Raw genomic sequence first — 24,117 nt, 5'->3', positions numbered from 1 at the left:
AAAGCGTGAAGTTGGACAGTGGATATAATAGGGAGATGGTCAGTTAATTGATAGTCAGAAATAACCTTCACCGCTTAAGGAGAGAGATTGTGGGATACAGCGGTATGATCTAGATTAGAAGTTCGGGCAGAATTGTATGTATGTATAAAATTTCCATCCTTCGCAAAAATGGTAAAATAATCGTCAAACATACTCGTTATCATTGACGTATGAGCTGATTAATGAATCCTTATTTCTGATAGGTCCCGATTAAAATCACCAGCAATTATCCAGGGTAAACCAGTTCGTTTTACTTTATCCAAACATGAACCAAGCTTTTGAACAGAAAATGCAAATAATTGATTAGATTGATCGTTATCGTAATATGTTGGCAGATACACATCAATGAAGATACAAAACTCAACCCTTATTACAAGAAAACAATCAGTCGTCTCAAATAGACTACAACGGACATCAAAAAGTACAAAGGATGCTACATCTCCCGACGGTCTACCCTCCCTACTTAATATTTTAATGGGAACAGAATGATGAAGCACCTCTTAATTTAGTAAATTCACACTAAGCTTAGTAATAAAATGCTCTTGAATAAAAATAATAGAATATCTAGAAATAAGGTCATTTAGCACTGGTAGTTTATTTAAAAAGGTTCCATTAATATCCCAAGACAAAGGGCTTAGCATCATGACCTTACTTTTGACAGTTTACGATTTTCGGGGCAGTTAACACTATAGCACGTATGACCTTCCAATTTACAAGCAATACAAGTTGGAGCTCTGTCCGAGCAATACAATTCGGTCAGCACTGGGACACAAACTATCTACAGAGGTTTGTCTTTCTGATGGACCTTTCAAATCCTTGGAAGCGTTCTCGACAACCACCGTATAAGAGACTCTTGAGCCAGAATTTGACTGATTTAACCGTTCACGCGGTTCAGCTTGAGGCCATTTAGGACATTAGAAACAGAATTTTCAATACATCTGTCACGTTTTCGAGACAGTTCATTCACTTTGGATACAACTGTAGTTGCCTCCCCCACAGTCGGAATTTCCTATGGGCTCACTAACAAATGTAGGTGTAGGAACATTTGGCTTCGCAGCTGCGGAGAGAGTTTTGTATATATCCATAATATTGCTGTCATCTTTCAAGTATGTTACCAGGCGGCTTGAAACATTCAGTTCAGCATTTAGTAGCTTTTTAGCTGGCAAAATTACATCTCGATTATAGCAAGATTATAGTAATAGTGTTTTTACGGTTAGCTCAATTTTCACACCATCAGTCATCCATGTCCCCAGAAAATTTTAAACTGGACTTAAATCAGCTTCTCCATCATTTTGCTGAGAATATTGAAAAAAAAAATGCTTTCACAAATTGCAGTAGATATTCAGGGCTACCTATTAATAAGTAAACTAGATGAGGTGACTTTGGTCATCTCAAAATAAATGGAAAATAATTGCTGGTCCTTTTTTTTTTTTTTTTATTGAAATAGACTCATAATATTCATGATACACCTGTGAGAATTGAGAAATTGCGATCTTGTGAGCACTTTGAAAATTGGCAGTATAGAGCATGTGACCCTCCCCCTATATTCCCTTCCCTTCCCCTCTGGATTTTGAAAAGCACCTATTTTTCAGGGGGGAGGGGCTGTTTTTTAACGATGACCAGAAATAGGAGTGAACCAAAAATTTACTTTAGTGGAGACATTTTTTTCATTGAGTGCCGGGAAATCCAAATACCTAAAATTTGATTCCTGTTAGAATTGGAACATTGAACATTTTGTCGCACAAAGACTTCATTTTCTACGCAAGTGCTTTCTTGTATTCCAACCCCTTAGACTTTGCCTGAGACACATTTGCCTTTTTTTTTATTGAGCGTTTTCCTGAGATTGTTTCTTTCCTTCTTTTTTCTTTCTTTTTTTTCTTTTGTTGCTTCTTTAGTGCGTACACGCTTGGCGGTTACTGAAGAGGGGGCCATCCCTCCACATGTACGGAATGATTTCTGTTCCTTTTATGTTTTATAGTTGCTCCTTACTTTCAGCTGAAAAAAATGTTTTTTTTTTCGTTAATTTCTACTTGTTTTTCAAATCCCAATCCCATTTTCATCAAATAGTATATCAAATGAAATTGGAAACAAGGCCATATCTAGGATTTTCGTTAGGGGTGGGTTTAATCTATATATATAAAAATAAGTTGTCTGTGTGTGTGTGTGTGTGTCGAGTGACGTCATTTTTGTGTGTCGACTGACGTCATGTTTGTCGACTGACGAAATTACAGACCGGGACATCGGGACACAAATGACGACCGGGACACCGGGACATAGGGAATATAAATGACGACCGGGAAACTCAAAGAGAAAGCGACCGGGACACAAAGAATGTTCGATTAGCAATCACCATCAACAAAGCACCGGGACACAAATGACGACCGGGACACAGGGAATATAAATGACGACCAGGACATAAGTAAAAAAAAACTAAAAAAACTAAAAAAAAGGTAAAAACTACAAAAAAACTAAAAAGAAAAAAAAACTAAAAACTAAAAGGTAAAAACTACAAAAAAAACAAAAAGAAAAAAGAAAAAAACTAAAAAAACTATAAAAAAAAGTAAAAACCAAAAAAAAAACTAAAAAGAAAAAAAGGGGAAAAACACAAAAACTTATTTCATCATATACCAATTCAAAAACGAATGTATATACAGACCGGGACACCGGGACACAAATGACGACCGGAACACAGGGAATATAAATGACGACCGGGACACAGGGACACAACTACAACGGGGACGTCGGGGGGCACAGGGGGATATATAAATGACGACGGGGACACAGGGGGATATTTAAATGACGACGGGGACACAGGGAATGTTCGATTAGCAATCACCATCAACAAAGCTCCACCATCAACAAAGCTCAAGGGCAATCATTAGAATCATGAGGTATAACTAAAAAAAACTAAAAAAAGGTAGAAAACTAAAAACTAAAAAAAAAGACCAATTCAAAAAAGAATGTATATACAGACCGGGACTACAATGGCGCGTAACTAATATGGCGGGTAACGACTTACTTGCGCGGGGGGGGGCTTGGGAGGGGCGAAGCGCCACCCCAACAGCTAGTTTTTACATAAAAATTAAAAAAAAACGCATAAAAATTTGTTTATAAGCATTTTTGTTATGTTTTTAGGAGTCAGACAAAATTTCAGAGGGGGGGGGGTTTAAACCCCCCCCCCCCCCTAAACGCACCACTGGATACGGACTTGATTGAAAAAAAAATGAAAGCGGCGAAAACGACAATTTTTGAATTGCCACGCAAGGTTTTAGCATGACTTTCTGTAAGGAGAGCAAGGCAAACAAAAATTCTCAGTTGAAGTATTTTTTCATGCAAAATACCCACTTCGCCAAAAAATTTCCTCCGAAAATCCCCCCCCCGCCATGAAAAAATCCCCTCGAAAATGCCAACCCAGATGAAAAAAAAAATTCTCCTGGAAAATCTTCCAGGAACAATTCCACATGCAAGATTGAGACGACAAAGGGAGAGTATGACAAATAAAAATAGTTTCGCATAGAAATTCTGTCAAATTCCCATAGCGCAAGAATTCCCAAGGAAAGTTCACGCCCGGAAACTTCCCTCCCATCGGGAAATTCTCCGCATGAAAAACTTCCCCTCTCACACATAAAAATGTTAGTATATTTCCCAATAAAATGGTATATATATATAATGGACAAATTTCCAACCTCACAGCTCTTTCCCCAGAGGTTGTGGAGGGTTATAGTGTCCCCAAAGGCATAGTTGCTAGACCTTTCATTTATGCTGACTGAAATGGCTATCTCAAAATTCTTGTTAGACAACGTTAAGGAAAAGGGGTGTGGGATGGAGAGTAGTTATCATCCAATCTTTTTGTTCACTTAAAAAGGGCAGCAGAGCTTTTAATTCATCCTACTTCCAATCTTCTAGGACCATTGGGTCAACAAAATCGCCCCTGGAAAAAATAAATAGTAAAAACTAACACGCTCATTGGATTGGAAATTGAAAGGTCTAGTGCCCTTTCAAATAGTCGAAAGTGACTGGGGAGCAACAACACCCCCCTCCCCAAGCCCATCGTTTCGCCCAACCCTACCTTGCGACTACTACTAATGCGTCAGTTTTTTTTTTTTATAGCTTTGAATTTTACAGATAAATAGATCCAGCGTGCTTAGCCAGAGTGGAGTTAGATATCAATAAAAGTAGAAAATTGTTAGCTAGTGGAAACCCATTTGGGAATAATATAGAAATAAGAAGAGCTTTGTGTCTAGAATGCTTAGATCTGAAATTAATCTTTACTTTAGTTATTATTTTCTTATCATACAAGTCATACCTAACATCACCCTGTTATCACTTTCCCGCCACGTTGAGACGTCGCTGAAAGTACTTTTGATTTTGTTTGTTTTGCAAATTATATACGTATTATTTAACAAAATACGCATTATCTAGCATAACTTCCTAATAAATCAAACAGTTCGTGGTAACGAACTGTAGTAAGGAGCGACCCGGCTCAATAGTAACCAAAACTCTAAAAAATTGAATTTTGATATCAATAGCTACATCAAAAGAATCACATTTTAATGCTGATTTTAAATATATAAGTTTCATCAAGTTTAGTCTTACCCATCAAAAGTTACGAGCCTGAGAAAATTTGCCTTGTTTAAGAAAATAGGGGGATAACACCCCCTAAAAGTCGTAGAATCTTAGAGAAAATGACACCATCAGATTCAGCGTATCAGAGAACCCTACAGTAGAAGTTTCAAGCTCCTATCTACAAAAATGTGGAATTTTGTATTTTTTGCCAGAAGACAAATCACGGGTGCGTGTTTATTTGTTGTTTTTTTTTCTTTTTTTTTTCCCAGGGGACATCGTATAGACCAAGTGGTCCTAGAATGTCGCAAGAGGGCATATTGTAACGGAAATGAAAAGTTCTAGTGCCCTTTTTAAGTGACCAAAAAAATTGGAGGGCATCTAGGCCCCCTCCCACGCTCATTTTTTTCCCAAAGTCGACGTATCAAAATTTTGAGATACCCATTTTGTTCAAAATAGTCAAAAACCATAATAACTATGTCTTTGGGGATGACTTACTCCCCCACAATCCCTGGGGAGGGGCTGCAAGTTACAAACTTTGACCAGTGTGTACATATAGTAATGGTTATTGGGAAGTGTACAGACGTTTTCAGGGGGATTTTATCTTGTTTGGGGGTGGGGCTGAGGATAGGGGGCTATGTTGGAGGATCTTTCCTTGGAGGAATCTGTCATGGGGGAAGAAAAATTCAATGAAAAGGGCGCAGGATTTTCTAGCATTACTATAAGAAAACAATGAAAAATAAACATGAAAACTTTTTTCAAATGAAAGGAAGGAGTAGCATTGAAACTTAAAACGAACAGAGATTATTACGCATATGAGGGGTTCTAATAATACTTTAGCATAAAGAGCGAGGTATTTAGGAGGAGATAAATACCTCGCTCTTTATGCTAAAGTATTTTTAGTAATTTCAACTATTTATTCTACGGCCTTTCTGATTCAGGGGTCATTCTTAAAGAATTGGGACAAAACTTACGATTTAGTGTAAAGAGCGAGGTATTAACGAGGGCACAAACCCCCTCGTATACATAATAAAAATATAAGGTTATGAAAGTTTGTTACGTAAGTTAATTCTTAAGTTACGTATATTTTTTACTAATAAAAACGTTCGTTAAAAATTAAAAGTTCTAGTTGCCTTTTTAAGTAACCGAAAAATTGGAGGGCAACTAGGCCTCCTTCTCCACCCCTTATTTCTCAAAATCGTCTGATCAAAACTAAGAGAAAGCCATTTAGCCAAAAAAGAATTAATATTCAAATTTAATTTTAATAATTTATGTGCGGAGAGCAAAACCAAACATGCATTAATTCAAAATCGTTCAGAAATTAAATAAAAAAAAACTAATTTTTTTAGCTGAAAGTAAGGAGCGACATTAAAACTTAAAACGAACAGAAATTACTCCGTATATGAAATGGGATGTCCCCTCCGCAATCCCTCGCTCTTTACGCTAAAATTTGACTCTTTGCCACAATTCTACTTTTTAAAACAATTAAAAGCTTTAGCGTAAAGAGCGAGGGATTGCGGAGGGGACAACCCATTTCATATACGAGTAATTTCTGTTCGTTTTAAGTTTTAATGTCGCTCCTAACTTTCAGCTAAAAAAATTAGTTTTTTTTTATTTAATAGCACAAGGGAAGGCCCACCACCACAGTTAGCAAGGCATTCACCATGAAAATAAAGCCTACAACCAATAAAGACAAACTGAAAACTAAAAAGCCTATGAATTAGAATTTTCTATTTGAAAAGCACCTGGAAACTACAAATTAAAAAGCTTTTTAATAACCATGCAAATAAGAAAAATAGCGAGAAGGAGAGGGAGGAGATAGTGTGGAAGGGGAGAGAAAGAAAGGGGATGTTACTTCAACTCATAGTTACGTTGGAATTGTTTATGAAAACAAATTTTATAGCCCACTTCAAAAATTAATCACTAAAATATTATTGAATTGAAGTCAAACTGGAAAATATTTTCTGAAGCATCTTTATTCTGAAGAAATCTATCTGAAGTTCAGCTTCAATTTGAGTAACAGTAGCACTCATGAAGCACTGTTCCCATTTGTGAATCTCCAAGAACTTCCACAAGTTTGGATGATGGCAGTTAATGGAACCATGGATCCGAAAGTGCCAGCCTTACACCGAATTGTTCGCTCGGGGAAGGCTCTGGGTGCATCAATCGTATATATTCCAAAGGCAAGGAGGAAATGAGGGGGTAGCCCTTTGGCCCCTTCTTACCCGATCTATATAGGTGTCCTCAAAGTAGTCTGTTAAGCCGATAAAATCAGTAACGAGCTATTCCTGGAGATCTTCGGAAACCGACTCGACATTGTCAATAGGGACAAATGCCAAAGCTGGTATCATCCGAACCTGCAGAGAAGAGTCAGGGTCGCTTCTATATCGTTCCTGGAGGCCAAGCTCCTGAACGATTCTATATACATTCTGAGACACAAGTGAAAAAATAACCTTTTATTTCGGCTGCTGGAAACATCAACTTTAATGCGTTTATTTATGCAGTTTCGAAGTCTACTATTACTGATTTATGGGAAAGGTTGGGGTCCATGATTCTGATTTCTTCTTCTAGGACCCGAGTGTATGTGGCCTCAGACTTATTGGGGAGAAGCGTGTAATGGCAAGGGACAATGTTATTTTGAAGAAGAGCATGTATTGTGTAGAGCTGATAAAACAAAAGGGGGGGATCTTAAAGGCCCTGTCTACAAACCAATTATCATACCTGCAGAGTATTTCCAAGTTTCTTCGGGCTCCAACAATGAACAATCGCTGAGAATCCCCTACACCACTTTCAAAAAGCAGAAAATTCTCACCGTTGTCAAGTTTTGGAAGATGGTTCGAGATGCTAATGTCGACCCTACAGCCTGGAAGGGTAGTTGGAGCGCTAATGGACTGCTTAACTGCACTAATTTTCCGACTGAGGGACCTTACCTCAGGAAGCCTTGCGACAGCAAGGTCAGTCAAGCCTCCCATAACAGTTGAAACAGTTTGGGAGGTAAGGTCAGAAGTTTCTTTTGCTCGTTTTTTAATTTCTTGACGAGCAATAAGAACTTCTCCAGCTTCTGGATTCGTGGTGTGAGTGTGGTCGTGCAACTCTCCAACCACATTTTCATCAAGCACTTTAACTTTTGTCCTGCACTGGCCCTGATCACTTCCATTGAGGCGACGCCTAGCACACTCATAGCTCACTACTTCACCGGCTTAAATTTATTCCGCTCCACATAAACAAAACCCTTATAAACTAACTTTTTCTGCCCCCGATGAGATTCATCCCACTTCAGATCTGACATCATTAATAACGCTAGTCTAAATTCTCAAACGAAGCAAACTCTCAAAATTATTCTGAGGAACTCTCAAAACATAATAAACAAAATACTTCAGTCATAAATATATATGCATATATAGATCAAAGGGATTTACGATGGAGTTATAAAATATCGTAGTGTGTGTTTTGAGTGTATCACATCCTTATTGCAGCAATATTTGTAACCTAAAATGTAGTGCATTTCAAATAGTCGCTTCCTAAGAGATGTGAATATCCTAGTGTTGGACCCACATGTTTGACCCCTCGATTCGACTTGTTTAGTCCCAGGATGCATAAATTTCACTTTGGCAGCAACCGTAATACTTCCGGCCCGGCACCGATGTTTTCAATAATCTAGTTTTTGTTATTGAAATATTTTTTGTATTCAATGCAGTAACCCTTTAAGAACGTACAGAGAAAAAACAAGTTTTTAAACTATTTCTGATTGTTTATCATATCATGCCAGAAAATCCGGCGTCCTTGAGGTAGTTTCAGGCACCATCCCCTCTCCCCACTCTGCACCTACCGATACTCTTAAATAACAGATGATTGGGAATTATACTGTACATAATTTCATCAAATATAACGAACAATCAGGTAGCAAAGTATTCAATGCAGTAACCCTTTAAGAACGTACAGAGAAAAAATAAGTTTTTTAACTATTTCTGATTGTTTTTCATATCATGCCAGAAAATCTGGCTTCCTTGAGGTGGTTTCAGGTACCATCCCATCTCCCCACTCTGCACCTACCGATACTCTTAAATAACAGATGATTGGGAATTATACTGTACATAATTTCATCAAATATAACGAACAATCAGGTAGCAAAGCCTAAGAATCTTATATTTTCAGCTTTGAAGGCTAGTTGTTTGGTTGACGTGGAGCTTTATAATAAAAATGTTGGAAAAATGAGGTTAAATACTATTGATAGTGTTCCTAGGGAATCCAGGCCCTTCAGTTTTATTTCTGAGGAGAATACTAGAAAGCTTACAGCAATCTTAAAATAGAAATAAACTGAGAGGCAAGAATGCAAATGATTGCAAATGGTAAAGAATGTGATTAAAGGCTCTTTTCATATTTCAAAAGTTTTAGTTTTCGAGGGTAATAGCTACGTATGTTGAAAAAATGAAGATATTAGACTATTTTATGATTGCACATGGTAAAGAATTTGATTAAAGGCTCTTTTCTTATTTCAAAAAGTTTAGTTTTCGAGGGTAATAGCTACGTATGTTGAAAAAATGAAGATATTAGACTATTTTATGATTGCACATGGTAAAGAATGTGATTAAAGGCTCTTTTACTATTTCAAAAGTTTTAGTTTTCGAGGGTAATAGCTACGTATGTTGAAAAAATGAAGATATTTCACGAAGATTATTTAACGAACAATCAGGTAGCAAAGTATTCAATGCAGTAACCCTTTAAGAACGTACAGAGAAAAAATAAGTTTTTTAACTATTTCTGATTGTTTTTCATATCATGCCAGAAAATCTGGCTTCCTTGAGGTGGTTTCAGGTACCATCCCATCTCCCCACTCTGCACCTACCGATACTCTTAAATAACAGATGATTGGGAATTATACTGTACATAATTTCATCAAATATAACGAACAATCAGGTAGCAAAGCCTAAGAATCTTATATTTTCAGCTTTGAAGGCTAGTTGTTTGGTTGACGTGAAGCTTTATAATAAAAATGTTGGAAAAATGAGGTTAAATACTATTGATAGTGTTCCTAGGGAATCCAGGCCCTTCATTTTTATTTCTGAGGAGAATACTAGAAAGCTTATAGCAATCTTAAAATAGAAATAAACTGAGAGGCAAGAAGATAGAACAAGGGCCAAGACAGCAAGATAGGGGACAAAATTATTTTAAGTTATACATTTAACAAGAAATCCCAGAAAGGGTGGGTCCGGCCAGAGAGAGATGGTCAAATCAGATTGAAACCATATAAACTAATCTAGGTTTTGTTCATTTGAGTAAGGGAAAATAACCCCTTCTGCTATAGCAGAGCTACTAAATAAGATAGCTAACTAAGGATAGGTTCAAGGAGTTTAACCCTCCGGAAAATGCCCTAACGTGGAAAATATCTCCGGAAAAAACCTTTCCCCGCGAAAAATACCCCCTGGAAAATAACACCGCGGAAAGTAAACCCCGTGGAGAATACCCTCGCTGAAAATACCCTCCCCACCCCAACCGCGGAAAATAAGGTTTCCAAAATTGAGACTTTTATTTGAGTTTTTTTTTTTTCAATTTCGTAGAAAAGTGCTAAGGAACGGGAAAAAGAGCAATTTACACACCAAAAGTATCTTGAAAACCTAGAAGGAAAAAACGCAAATTTATTTGTGGTGAAAAGACTGAAATATGAAGAAGAAATAATGTAGGCGAAAAATCATCAAAGCTAAGCTAAAACATATGACGCCAAAAAGTTTAAGAAGGTTTAGCTATCCTTTGAAAGGATAGTTGGGGACCAAAAAATTCTTATTGTTTAAGTTTTTATGGACGAAAGCTTTGTCAAATTTTACTAGTTTGTTTTTCTTATCTTCCAAGTGTAAAACTACCACAAATCACCATTAATAAATAAATGAAAATTATAGTGGGTCTGCTTGCAAAATGTGTTAGGTACAATTATTCTGTATTTTATGAAGTAAGAATTGTTTTCTGACTTCAAACCGTCCAAATACTTTACCCACCCCCACCTTATGTGCAAATATATAGCCCCAATTATATATTTTAAAACTTTTATGTCACTTGTCTTTGTCTTGTCTCATGCTAATCTGAAAGAAACTACGGTTATTTATTCTTTAATAGTAATTTCTGGTCGTTTTAAGTGTGAGTTATTGTAGGTTTCTATTTCTTCTGATCTAAAGCTTAATATGGCCTTTATTTTTCTTTAGAAAACATCTTTTTCGGAAAGCTTTTTTTTAATAATATTGAATAGAGAACAACTTCTTGCATTAACGTTATTAAAAAAACTGTGTGTGTCGTCCTATATTCGTATAATTTTGTTTACATGTACATGCATTGGAGGGGAGGGCAGTTAAGCTAGAAGATACTTTGAAAACCAATAGGTTGAAATTTTCTTAATGTAAAAGAATTCAAGTTTAGTTAAAATAGTATTTAGTTTAGGAGACATACATTGAATTAATACCCATATTTTATGATAAATAGGAAGGTAGGGGCTAATTTGGACCCAACCCTGTCACGCTTCAAACTTCCTTGAATTTTTAGGCACTTCCTAATCAAATTATCTTCCTTTTTTTCTTTTTTTCTTATAAATACCCTCTCATTTCCCAGGAAAAGGAATCATTTATGACTTCCATTTATTTATTTATTTATTTATTATATTATATACCCTCTGCAAATACACTCTGTCATCAGCAATCGTCAGCGGTAAAAAAAAAAGAAAAAAAAGTTAAAATAAACCATCGTTTATTTTGCCGTTTGTTTATTGTAGTGATAATGAACGGCTGCATTGTTGCCATTGTTGTTTATTTTTCTGAGTTTTTTTTTTCGTCCTTTGTGTACGTCATAACAGTATCCTATATATCTCTAAGAAACGCTTGTTAAAAAAAATAGGCCCGGTAAAACAAACATTCGGTAAAAAAACGCCAAGTGTGTCTCGGGCCTTAAGCTTGTAAGTTAAGAGAATTAACGTTATTGTTTAAGGATCAAAATTTTCTAATGCAATACTTATTTTTTATTTATTTATTTAATATCGACTATTAACAAAAAAACTTAACATAAAGACATCCCCTCTAAATACCACAGCATGATATGGAGGAGGGATAATCAAACATATCCACAAAAAAGCTTTATTCCTTCCTATTTGAAACGTGCTAAATTGCTCGTATTCACAGAAGCCATAAAAAATATTCCGTATTATACAGAAATTTGTACTCCCTTTTCTAGAAATCTGTTGACGATCTACTTTCCATGCTTGAAAATTGTGAAGTCCACTATATAAGATGTGTCAAACCACATGAGTCCATGAATCCAGGACCAGTGGACCCTGTGTATCTTATGAGAAAGCTGAAGGAGTGTGGGGTCACGGATACTGTGCGACTCTCTTCACTAGGCCTTCCTGTTAGGTAAGTGCCCTGGATGTTTCTTCATTAAATTTGATTCAGTTCATGTGTTAAACTTTTGAAGTGCTGCGGTTTCAAAATAGCAGAACATAATTGCCTGAAAGTTGCTTCTTTAAATCTGAAGAAATCCATATGTAAAACTTCGGATGTTTTTAATGTGTTTTATGCATTTTTATTACGTTTTTACAAGTTGGAAAAACATCTCGGAGGGGAGGGGGTCAAGCCCCCTAACCCACCCCAGAATATGGCCTTGCTTTGGAACCATCTTATGTCTATTTATACAAACAACCGTGACTTTCTAAGATTTGCTTTTGCATTTTTTTTTCAAATTATTCAGTTTCTAGGACAACATCATATTTTCGTCAGTGTTGTCACTTTGAAGCGTGAAAACCAACAGCGAAACTAGTTAGACAAACTTTGCAACGTAATTTGGGTGGGTGAGAGAAAGTGTGTTTTCAAAACCTGGGGGAAGGAGGTAAGCTAGTTATATTTTTTTCCTTTTTTTAGTGGAAATATCGAGGGCGTGCCAAAATTCAGGAATCGAGTACACCATGTGGCGTATGCCAAATTGTGGTGGAAATATGTTGGGGGGGGGGGGCTATACCAATCGTTTTGGGGACTGTTCCAAGTGATGCAGAACTGTGGGACACACGTAGCACTCCGAGATGTGCTTCAGGTGGCGGAAAGTGGGTGACCCTTCGGAAATATCGTTAGACAGTTACATCTTTAAAGGAATCAATGCTTACATTCACAATATATTCTTCACAAAAGCACAAGGTTTTGTTGTTATCTTTTCTACCGTTAAAAAGAAAAAAAAAAAAGAAAGAAAGAAAAAAAAAAGAGGCGATTTCAATTTATGACGATTTTTTTTGTTATGAATTTTTTTCTTTTTAGGATTTGTTTTAATTTGCTGTTATCACGTTATATAACAAAAAGCATCCCATGAAAAATTGTTCTACTGAAATTTTATTAACATATACCTTTGATTCTAACAAACGGTGTAAACTTTTGTATTTATGTACGGAATATCGATATTACCAGTCTCAAATTACCACAAGCAAATTACCAAGCTAACAAAAACAAAATACCAGTTTGGAGTTACCAAAGCCGAATTTTTTTTATTTTTTGTTCTTTTTCATTTTTTATTCTCTTTGTTCCTTTTTATTTTAGTTTCTTATTTTATTTTCTCAAAATTGAGTTTTTTTTTGACGGAAGTGAATTTGGCATGAAAATAACTAGAACATAATAAAATGATGAAAATACAATCTGGAATGCTTTAAGAAATCTTGTGTGCAACACTGGATAATGTGAAAATCTGATAAAGTATATATCTAGTACAATGCGTGAATTTGATGATGTTAGGATAAACTGAAGAGAACATAATAAATTTAAGTGAACAAATTAGAAGACTCCCAACTTAATGCACATTCAGTAAAATTTTATTTGACGTATGGTAATGACGCTTCATAAGAGAAGCCATAGCCCCTCCCCCCCCCCCCCCGCCCATAATAAAATAGGTCTTAATAGCCCACACCCAATAAAATGCAGAATATATGGACTGAAAGTTCACTTTGTTTACATAAACCGACAATAATGTAAAAATCTAGTAATGTAAGAATAAACTGAAGTGAAAACTGAATAAAAAACTGAAGAATAAGAATGGGATAAGAATAAGAAAAAAAATAAGAATCTGAGTAAAGTAATAAAAGAATGAGTAAAGAACATTTTTAATGAACCAGAAGTGCTTTTCCATGATTAGGACAATGGTTAATCTGTATAGTTCCTCATCTCTGTGTTCATACCAATCCTCTTATAGACATTTTTTCTTGTTTTTATGATCTTTATAAACTTCGAAATGTTATGATGAAAATTTGAATTATAATTTGGGCAACCATTCTTGAAGTATTGACAAAAAACAACACCCGAGCTTGGTGTAAAGAGGGGGCTATCCCAGTATATCAAAGATGATTCTTCCTATATTTTAACTTATGCTTTCCTAGAGACATGCTTCTAGCTTCTAAGAAGTAAAGGCCCCCTAGCACCATGTATACATACTAAAAAGGTAAAGAAAAGGACACAGCACTGCAATGGAGAGGTGAATGCCACCCATCCTGTACTTTCACACACCCTTCCTGCTTACCTTCCAATAGCTGGGTTGACTCTGGCTGAGCTTATAGAGTCTTGCAATTGACCACACCTTCCCAAATCAAATAGCCACGCCATGAATCGAACCCCCATCTTTCGGACAAATGATCCTAAATTTAGCGCACCAACCATTCGGCTTGGACAACTTATATCACACCCATGTATATATGGATGTAATATCATTCAACTGATTAAATTGAATAAACTTAAGTGAACAACTGAATAAAGAATATGATTAAAGTGAGGAAAAGAATGAATAAAGACTAATTTTGATGATCCAGAACTGTTTTTTCATAATTAGGATTTTGGTTCGTGCCAGGGATGTTCCAAGTGTAGTACTATATTTTATATAAACAATCTAAATATTTTTCTGAATGCCCCCAAGGGTGTTCTTATAATTCCTCTGAAAATTACCCCCGGACAATCCCTCCCGAAGAGAATTTCCTACCCGGAAAATACCTCTTTATTTAAAACTAAGCTGCAGAAGGGAAAGTAAGACAGATGAAAAGAATGAAGAAAAGAAGGAATATAATTCTACCTATATTTCAACATATGGGCAAATTTTCTTGTTTCTTACTTGGAGTCTGACTTCATGCTGTTGAAATTAAATTAACAAATAGGTACTTCAGACAGGTAAACTTTCTAATGAACGTCTGGTTGGCGAGTTCTCGATCGTTTATCGGTACCAGAAGAAGGCCACCTGAAATAAATAATCGCACTATATTGAAAATTGTAATTCCTGTGTGCATATAGGGGGGGGGAGAGGCAAGTAAGGGGACTTTTAAGTCCTTACTGAAGGGATGTGGTTAAAATGTCACGTCTGCGATCCGCCTAAACATTTTTGCAGTATAAGCCTCTGTAGGAATTAGAATCTACTAAGTTTAAGTAGGGAGGTAAAAATAAATACTATATGGTACAGTAACCTTCTACATTTACCACTAATTTGATATTTTCAAGTTATTATTTTAACCTTTATTTTACCCTGCTATAAAAACTCAATCTCCCCTGCCCCTCATGAAAAAATCGTGAAACATGAAAAAATTATTTAAAAGAAATAAAAATATAAATAACTAAACTAAATAAAAATAAATTTTGTTCTTAATTAAATAAAAAAAACATTAAAACTCAAGAGCAACATTAAAACTCAAAACGAACAGAAATAATTTCGTACTTGGAGGGAATATCCCCTCCCCAATACCTTGCTCTTTACGCCAAAGCTTTTAGCACTTTTGAAAAAGCTTCCTATTCTAATTAAACGGCCCTTGTGTTTCAGGCCGTTCTAAAAAAAGAAAAAAAAGAAACTGGGACAAAAAGTAAAACTTTAGCATAAAGAGCAAGGAATTGAGGAGGGGGTAATCCATTCATATACAAAATAGTTTCTGTTCATTTTGAGTTTTAATGCTACTCCGTACTTTTAGTTAAAAAAATTTTTTTTTGAAAATTTCTGGTCGTTTTTCAGATAATGCCAGTAAATCCGGCTCACCATCTATGAACAATTCTTTCCCCTTACGGGATACTGCTCCGTTGAAGTTTCCTCCCACATTAAATATACCCTATTTCCTGTCAATTTCCCTCTGGAAAATTCCCGAAATCATCACTGAAAATCCCACTCCCCCATAAAATTTCTTGCTGACGATTCGGCCTGAAAAATCCTCCTTGGTATAGTTTTATTTGAAAAAGACTTTAATTCCTATCTATCCGAAAATCCCCCCCTCCGTTGAAATTCCCCTCCCCCCGGAAAACCAAACACACTGAAAATAGCCCCCGGATAACTCACCCAGAACATATCCAAATGCAAAACAGAGCTGGCAAAGAGAAAGCAAGATATATAGAAAGAATTTCGTTTAGGAGTTCTGTAAAATCACCCCACTGTAAAATTTAGCCCTGGAAGTTTCCCTCTTCACGAAAAATTATCCCCGTGCGAAATCCTCCTCAGAAAATTTTCTCCTTCCTCCCAAAAAGTGTATGTATACTTACCATTAATAAATACTATACGTAAACAAATGCGAAATATCATGACTTACAGACCTTTCCCCAGGGGCTGTGGGGCTCATGTTATCCCCAAAGGCATAGTTACTTGACTTTTCAATTATGCTGAACAAAATAGCTATTTCGAAATTTTGATCGGACGACTTTGACAAAAAAAAATGGTGGGAGGGGAGCTAGTTTCTCTCCAATCTTTTTGGTCACTTAAAAGGGGCACTGGAACTTCTAATTTCTGTTTGAATAAGCCCTTTCCTGATATTCTGGGACTATTGGTTCAACGCGGTCGGCCCTGGGAAAGGAAAAAAAAAACAATAAACACGCATCCGTGATCTTTCTTTTGGCAAAAAGTACAAAATTCCACATTTTTGCAGATGGGAGCTTGAAACATCTACAACAGGGTTCACAGATACGCTGAATCTGATAGTGTGATTTTCATTAATGTTCCTTAACGTTTAGGTGTTGTTTTCCTGTTTTTCAAAAATCAAGCAAAATTTTTTCAGGCCCGTTGCTTTTGATGAGTAACACTAAACTTAATAAACCTTATATATTTGGAATCAGTATAATAATCCAACTCTTTTGATATATCTATTGATGTCAAAATTCAGTTTTATTTTTGACGAATATTAAAGTTGCTCTCGTGCTTTTAAATTCCTGAAACCTGCTGGTAAATGCTTCCCTCACAGTTGAAATTATTGTTTTAAAATTGGTTCAACCTGCCTAAGACCATAGGTAGGCGTGTCTTGTTTACCTCTCATTCAAGAGAATCTAATGGTCCTATGTCAATTTTAAATTCTTCGTCAACCTGCCTGAGACTCTAGGCAGGTATGACTTGCTAAAAGATAACAAATAAATATTAGTCCAATAAGACCTTGGTTCTACTGGCCTAGGAATGACGCGTGGACGGGTAATAGATAGACATATCTATTAGCAAATGAACTAACATCATTTTTATACAATTCTAATAAGGGAGCTAATGCCAGAATTGCCTCTCACTCAATTGGACGAACTGTCTTGGCAATTTCTACAATTAGCCGTGACTTGATGCCCACAACTACTCCATTTCAATTCGATTGCCACTTGTTTATCAATAGAGAGCTATTTTCTTGGTGATGTTTCAGCAAGCTCGGAAACAATATTTCCCTTTGAAAATACTGAGCAAAAATGGATTATTTGTTTTCGAATGTTATACTAAATCTAACTTTGACAAAGTTAAGTTTTCTTTCCCTTGTAATTAACGATTAAACTGATTTGGATGAGACAAAACATCTACCATGTAATCAAAGTTTTGGATTCACTGATTGTCTGCCAGTTCTAAATAAAGTGAAAATACAATTTTTGAAGCAGAGAAGCTGGAAAAGCTCGTACTTACTATTATAGCCTATTAAAAAGTGTTTTATTTTTAAAACGACCATAAATTGAACTTATAAAAATGCTTAACGAAAAAAAATTCAAAGAAAAGTAAAGAGTAACGTTAAACCCTAAGATGAACAAAAATAAAATCATGTAGTAATCCGATCGTTAAATGAACTATCTGTAGGAACTAAAGCAGAGTCAGAGAGTATTGGTAACTTATAAGAGTATAAATTGGCGCTAGTGTCAATAAAAAAACCATTAACGTCATCTAGCGTATGGAATTTTTTTTAACTTTTTTTCCAGTGTAATAATAAGAATAATTAATTTAGTTGGTGTAATTGGTAAAATTAGAGTAGTAAGATCTCAGTTCCCGATAGAAAAAACGATTAAAGTCATCTAGCGTTTGGCATTTCTTTATTTTTTTTTTCAGTGTAATAATAAGAACAATTAAACAATTGATTTAGTTGGTGTAATTGGTAAAATTAGGGTAGTAAGATCTCAGCTCCCGACAGAAAAAAAGGATTGCAAAGCTTGAAAAAATTCCAAGAGACAACAAACGCTGATGGTTTCATAGTTTTGGCATTGATACGGTTTTAGCTTCGATCTACTGTCAAAGGCCTATATTATTTTTCGCAAAAAGACTCATTTTTTTAATCAATGCTTCACGATTTGTTTTGACAATACTTTTTAAGAGTACTTGTAGCATGTAGTTATGTAGTTTTGATAATGACTGATAGCTGTTTAATTTTTCGGCACATCTAAAAACTTCTGGATAGTAAACGCCCTTCTCAAGGAGAAATGCTTTAATTTCCGGAAAAGGACAGGCGAAACATTTTAGAATGTTCCCTCTTGATAACCAATGTACCTTGTTATGAAGCAGAATATCGTACTCACTCTCCATATTAAAAAAAATCTTTAAATTACCGATGACTACGGGCTTTATCTAAAATGGAGTTGATAATGGTAATCACTAATTCTATAGCTTTGCACATTTCATCCGGAAATGTGGTTGACACAATTTTATCGAGGGGAATATGATATTTATCCATACACTCAATTACAGCATTTGCTTAAATTTAAACCTTAAAGCATTTGGTATATTCATAACTTCTTATATTTATAATAATTTTAATGACTTTTCAAAAAAATGGAGTTAATCAGTGTGTGCACTGAACGATTCACATGTAACTGTACTCGGAAAAACAAAATTTTGTCATAAGAATAACGCAATTCCTAATATGATCAAAAGTGAAAGAATGAAAGTTCTTAAGCCGAACTGGCCAGACATGACAATAAACAACCAAGAGAGATTCAACTCTACAAAAAAAAACTTCAAACGAGACGACGGCCAGTAGAATTGAAAGACTAAAACAACGCGGATATTTCGCCTGTATCCAAACAAGGCGTCTTCAGCATAAGATAGAAAATTAAAAGAAAACTAATCTAAAAACCAAATAAAAACCACCACCAATAATAATAAATACAATTGTCGCTACTTATCCACGTAGGGAAAAGCAGCTATTTGAGTTACTTCAATGAGAATCAAAGAGCAACTGAGGAAAAATTATGAAAATTGAAACTTAGTTAATTATTCTGTTGCGAAATAATCCTCTTGTAAGCTAACATTGAAGCAACTCTTTTTTGGTCTAGTGGGTAATCTTGTTCCCTGGTGATTGTGTAAAATTTTAATTCCCCCATCGACTATTGGTTCATTTTTTGGTTCATTGGTTCAATATCATAAATTGGGTCAATATTTAAATTCCCTGTGTCTCTATTTATTGAAATATTAGCAAATATATGTTTCTTAATTTCTATAGCCTCCCTCGCCCACTGAGAAAAACCTCTATCATTAGAAATAGCTGTAGCCTCTTCAAATTGTATAAAATGTTCAGGATAAAAGAATGTGTGTTCAGCTAGAGCCGAAACAAAAGTTTCGGGAGGCTTTCTTAGTTGTAGGGTTTTTTCTATTGAATTGCGATGCTTAATAAATTTTTCAGTAAATTGTTGGTGGGTTCTACCAATATAAAACTTTCCACAGGAACAAGGAATTTTATACACCCCACTAACTAAATCTCCCCGGGTTAAATCCTTCCCAGAATTAAGAAAACTACCTAATGGTCTCACTGATTGGAAGCAAGTATCAATGTTATCTTTATCCAAAATTCTTTTAAGCATCTCCCCCAAAGTAGGTACATAAGGTATAGAATCACCAGGGAACAAGATTAACTCGATGTTTGCTACGTGTTTTTTAACAATATAAAATTTTAATTACCTATGTATCGTTTAACTTAAACAAAAAATTATGCATGTTTTCGATTTATAGAAGATTTTTTTTTTCATTGCACCTTCCGTGGATATTTTTGCCAGAGCCATGCTTAAGGAGCCAAAGAGTCACATGCGGCTCTAAAGCCCTACTTTGCCAACCCCTGTTCTACACAACAAGTTTTACCTGTATTTCGGAATATAGATAGAATATTCCAAAATCCCTTTGGCTGCTCAATTTTGCATTAGGGGGGATTCTCGACGGGGGTCAATACACCTAGATCCGCTCCCAATCACCAGAACCCACCCACCGTCCCGCATATTATTTTGAACAACATTTTTTTTTTACGCCTGCCAGATCTTATTCACAGCATATGTCTGGAGCACCTTCTGTCCTTGAAAATTTCTTAGTTTCGGATCAAGTATTTGTTCCGTATTCTATAGAGTATCGATATGTTGGATTCCTTGGTGCATAGACTATTTAATAAAAGCGTAAAAGAATGCATTTTTGCCGAGTTAGAAAGCTCATGGGCTTTACCCTCAAATGACCCCCCCCCCCTAAAAAAAAGTATTCTGTGTTCATTTTGTCAAAAGTGTCCCAGTCACAGTTGTAGCAGCACGGTTTTTTATTTCAGGATTACGTTTGATGAATTTTTTGGTCGTTTTAAGTGCCTTACAAATGTGCCATGTGCCGATCACCGTGAGTTTTCACAACTATTAATTGATTTGCTCATCAAATCAAACGCCAGTATCAATCTAAGCCAAATTCAAATTGGGAAAAAACGGATTTTCATGTCAGATCAAGTTTATGAGTATCTTGAAACAATGCGAATAGGAATCCGAAGAAATGCGGTGCGTAAAATATGGTGCTCCTGGTGCTCCTACAAACTGAAAAGAAGGATAAAAGCTGCGTTGATAATTCAAAGGTGCTGGAAGGAGTACATAACACTGAAAAAGGAGATGGCTGCTATAAAAATTCAAGCAGGTAATTCTCTGTTGTTTTTTTAATATTAATGCTGTTTTTAGTTGCCAAAGGGAGATGGAGCCATCTCCCAAGGGAGTTGCCAAAGGGAGCCATCTCCAAAAAGGAGATGGCTGCTATAAAAATTCAAGCAGGTAATTCTCTGTTGTTTTTTAATATTAATGCTGTTTTTAGTTGCCAAAGGGAGATGGAGCCATCTCCCAAGGGAGTTGCCAAAGGGAGCCATCTCCAAAAAGGAGATGGCTGCTATAAAAATTCAAGCAGGTAATTCTCTGTTGTTTTTTTAATATTAATGCTGTTTTTAGTTGCCAAAGGGAGATGGAGCCATCTCCCAAGGGAGTTGCCAAAGGGAGCCATCTCCAAAAAGGAGATGGCTGCTATAAAAATTCAAGCAGGTAATTCTCTGTTGTTTTTTTAATATTAATGCTGTTTTTAGTTAACAGGTTGTGAACCTGGAATGCGAGAAATTCAACCCCCCCCCCCTGTCTCTGTCTCTCTTTGCTTTGATTTCTGCCCAGTTTTAATTTATTTATAGCAAGCAAGTTAAGTAATGCAAGGGTGGATCTAGAAAAAAATCTTAGGGGAGGCCCAAAGAGACAAGGGTGCCAATGAACAAAATCTTGGGGGTAATGTGACAAAGCTGCTAATAATTGACCTAATTGACAAATTTATTCTAAAAAATAGTAAAAAACAACAAGAAACAGGATAAGACAGGATAAGAGGGCCCAAAAACAATCTTGGGGGGAGGTCCACCTGCCCCCTTCCCCTGGATTTGCCAATGAGAATTAAGTCATGGAAACTACAATGAAACGATTATTTCTTTGCTTTTGGCTCCTGAGATTTTTGGCCTATTTAGGCGAAGATTATATCTACTATTGGTCAAATATATATTCTCGATTATATGAATTTTCTCTGCGTCACTCTTTTCTTAAAATTGATTTATTGGTTTATCGAAGGAATTGAAAATCTACTGCATATTTACAATTTAGAGTAAATACGAAGGGGGGTGCCTCCTCTTGCCAATGAGGGGGGATGGGGGTAGATTAAATTTGTGACGGAAATGAACATTATTATCGGTTTCAGGATGCAATTCTGATCAAAAGTTAAGCATACTTTTTAGGTATATCAATAATCTGTGAATAAACAATTTCCCTTTTATTTACGGGGGGGGGATCTCTTTTGCTCATTAAAGATTTGTACTAGAACTAGAATAATTTATTTTGAATATTTTCGATTTGAGTTGAAATTTTTTAGGGCGTAAGTATTTTTTTCTAAGGGGGTAGACGTATGAACAAAATTTTTTTTCGTTTTTATCAAAAACTGTTATATTTGTTTCCAAATATTTCAGTATTTTGCTCCTTTGGCTATGTTCTGGTCTTTAGGCGATGAAGGACGCTGCTCCACACCCCTTTGGTTGTCTATTCAACAAAGCTCTCCACTTAAACAAAGCTTTTAAATTGTTGCGTATTAAAACAATATATTTTGTATTGACTGCACGTATCTTCATTCGTGTTATGGAATTTGGATTTTGATATAAATTCATTTGTTTTAAAACATCGTTATATAATATTCTTTAAGTTCATTCCTGTTGGACTGAATTGTGGAGTTGGTCTCTTAGGAAATTAAACACTTTTTAAACACTTTTAAAACTAGTCCAATTTATTAAATACGCAAATTCGTGACAGCGGAAAATGCAATTTCGATACTTATTTTCTTAAAATTTAAATGTGATATAATATACAAAATAAAGGAAAAGTCTAAATTATTAGACAAGCAATAACATAGTGCATTTATATTATTAAATGAGCATTACCTGTAAATATGCGTCTATTATTTCTCGAAAACGGTATGGTAGTTTTTTCTTGAAATTGGCAGTCTTAACATTTTCTGATGAAAAAAAGACCTAGATAAGTAACGACTTCAAGCAATTTTATTTCCCTCTCAGCGTCCTTAATAGTTTTTTTCTTAAATCCACTGGTAAATAAAATTAGAGACCTGACAACCAGAAGAAAACTGTCAAAATAAAGGTTAACAGTATATCCTCAAAGACTGGAATTTTTTTTTAAAGGACTGTCCACTTACATTGATTTTTTTTTTTTTTTTTTTTTTTTTTTTTTTTTTTTTTTTTTTTTTTTTTAATGTGACGATTTTGCTCTATTCGAGCAAAAATCTGTGTAGTGCGATCCCTTCGTACACAAATCAGGCTCCACAACTAAAAATGAATTGCCCCCGTCCACCTCTCCGCATTTTTGCCAGTAAAATATGGATGAAATGTTTTTGTCTGCTGAAGAAAACATCTTTGTTTGATAAGGAGGAAGCTATCACCCGTATGACTGCTGCAAGGGCACATCCAGGATTTGTTTTTAGGAATGGGGGAGGGTATATACAATAAGAAACTTAAAAGAGCGCATCAAAAGTTTGCTTCCTTCCATTATCATTCACAGTTTAAAAATAATTTAAAGTAATATTTTATCCACAATTATATTTTAATAACTAAACTGGATTTCATGGAGTTAAGAGTAAAGCTACCGTATATACGACGCATCACGAGATGAAAAACAATGAACAAAATATACTATTAAGGCCATAATGGAGGGGGTTATCAAGAAGGGGTACATTGTCAGAAATGCCAACATGATCTTTGAAAATAGTATAAAATGAGGAATCTAATCTAGAATTTTACCATAGCAAACTTAATAAACGATATTCAATTGAATGCAGATTTTTGGTGACAAATGCCTATGAGATCTAGCCCCTTCCCCCCATTTTAACACCTATAATTGAAAATAGTTTTTCTTCGTCTCTCAATTCTTTACTAGTTCCTTAACTTGTACTCTTGTAGCATACCGAAGTTACAAATGTCGTTGCACTTACAAGAAAATTATTGGTGCAGTCATCTTCCTTCAGCGACATACGAAGCAGATGATTATCAGAAGGAAAGAAGAAGCCGAGAAGAGGTCGAGTCAAATGCAAGATAGCCTTCTGGAAGATAGCTTATGTCTAACTAGCATTCCTACCACTTACACAGGTGATTATACAGATTCGTCTGGCATCGTGAGTCCCATTGGTAGTGACCTTGAAGATTTTGTTTCAGTGCGGAAGAGGACAAGCGCAACTGAGAGTTTGACCGACAAAGTAGAAAGGAACTCTTTTAAGGCTGTTGCTATTGTATCACCGTTTAGGGAAAGCCTTAGCCCCAACAAGAAAAATGAAACTGGAAAGACAGAGCTGCAATCGCTGGATGATTCAAGAATCGAAGCGTCGACATTTTCGAGTGTATATAACATCACGTATTTGGCTGAAGCGAAAGAGTTTTTAAAAGGCTTACATTGGAAAAGAGGAATTCTTTCTGTTCGCCGTATTCCTGAGGTAAGTTTTTCAGATTACGAACAAGAAAGATAT

At 35.6% G+C, this 24,117-nt stretch overlaps 1 protein-coding gene across 3 annotated transcripts in view; it reads left to right on the top strand.

Annotated features, from left to right (window-relative positions):
* Window positions 1-24,117, top strand: part of LOC136033636 (unconventional myosin-XIX-like) — a 100,615-nt gene that overhangs the window by 74,448 nt on the left and 2,050 nt on the right. For all 3 annotated transcript variants that reach the window (XM_065714445.1, XM_065714444.1, XM_065714446.1), the window contains 3 exons: window positions 11,812-11,990; window positions 20,369-20,718; window positions 23,558-24,084. In XM_065714445.1, coding sequence (XP_065570517.1) covers window positions 11,812-11,990; window positions 20,369-20,718; window positions 23,558-24,084 — 1,056 coding nt within the window. The remainder of the gene's footprint in view (window positions 1-11,811; window positions 11,991-20,368; window positions 20,719-23,557; window positions 24,085-24,117) is intronic.

This window comes from Artemia franciscana, chromosome 12 (assembly GCF_032884065.1).
Source record: "Artemia franciscana chromosome 12, ASM3288406v1, whole genome shotgun sequence".
NCBI classification, from domain to species: Eukaryota; Metazoa; Arthropoda; class Branchiopoda; order Anostraca; family Artemiidae; genus Artemia; species Artemia franciscana.
This window is presented reverse-complemented; position numbering and strand designations above follow the sequence as displayed.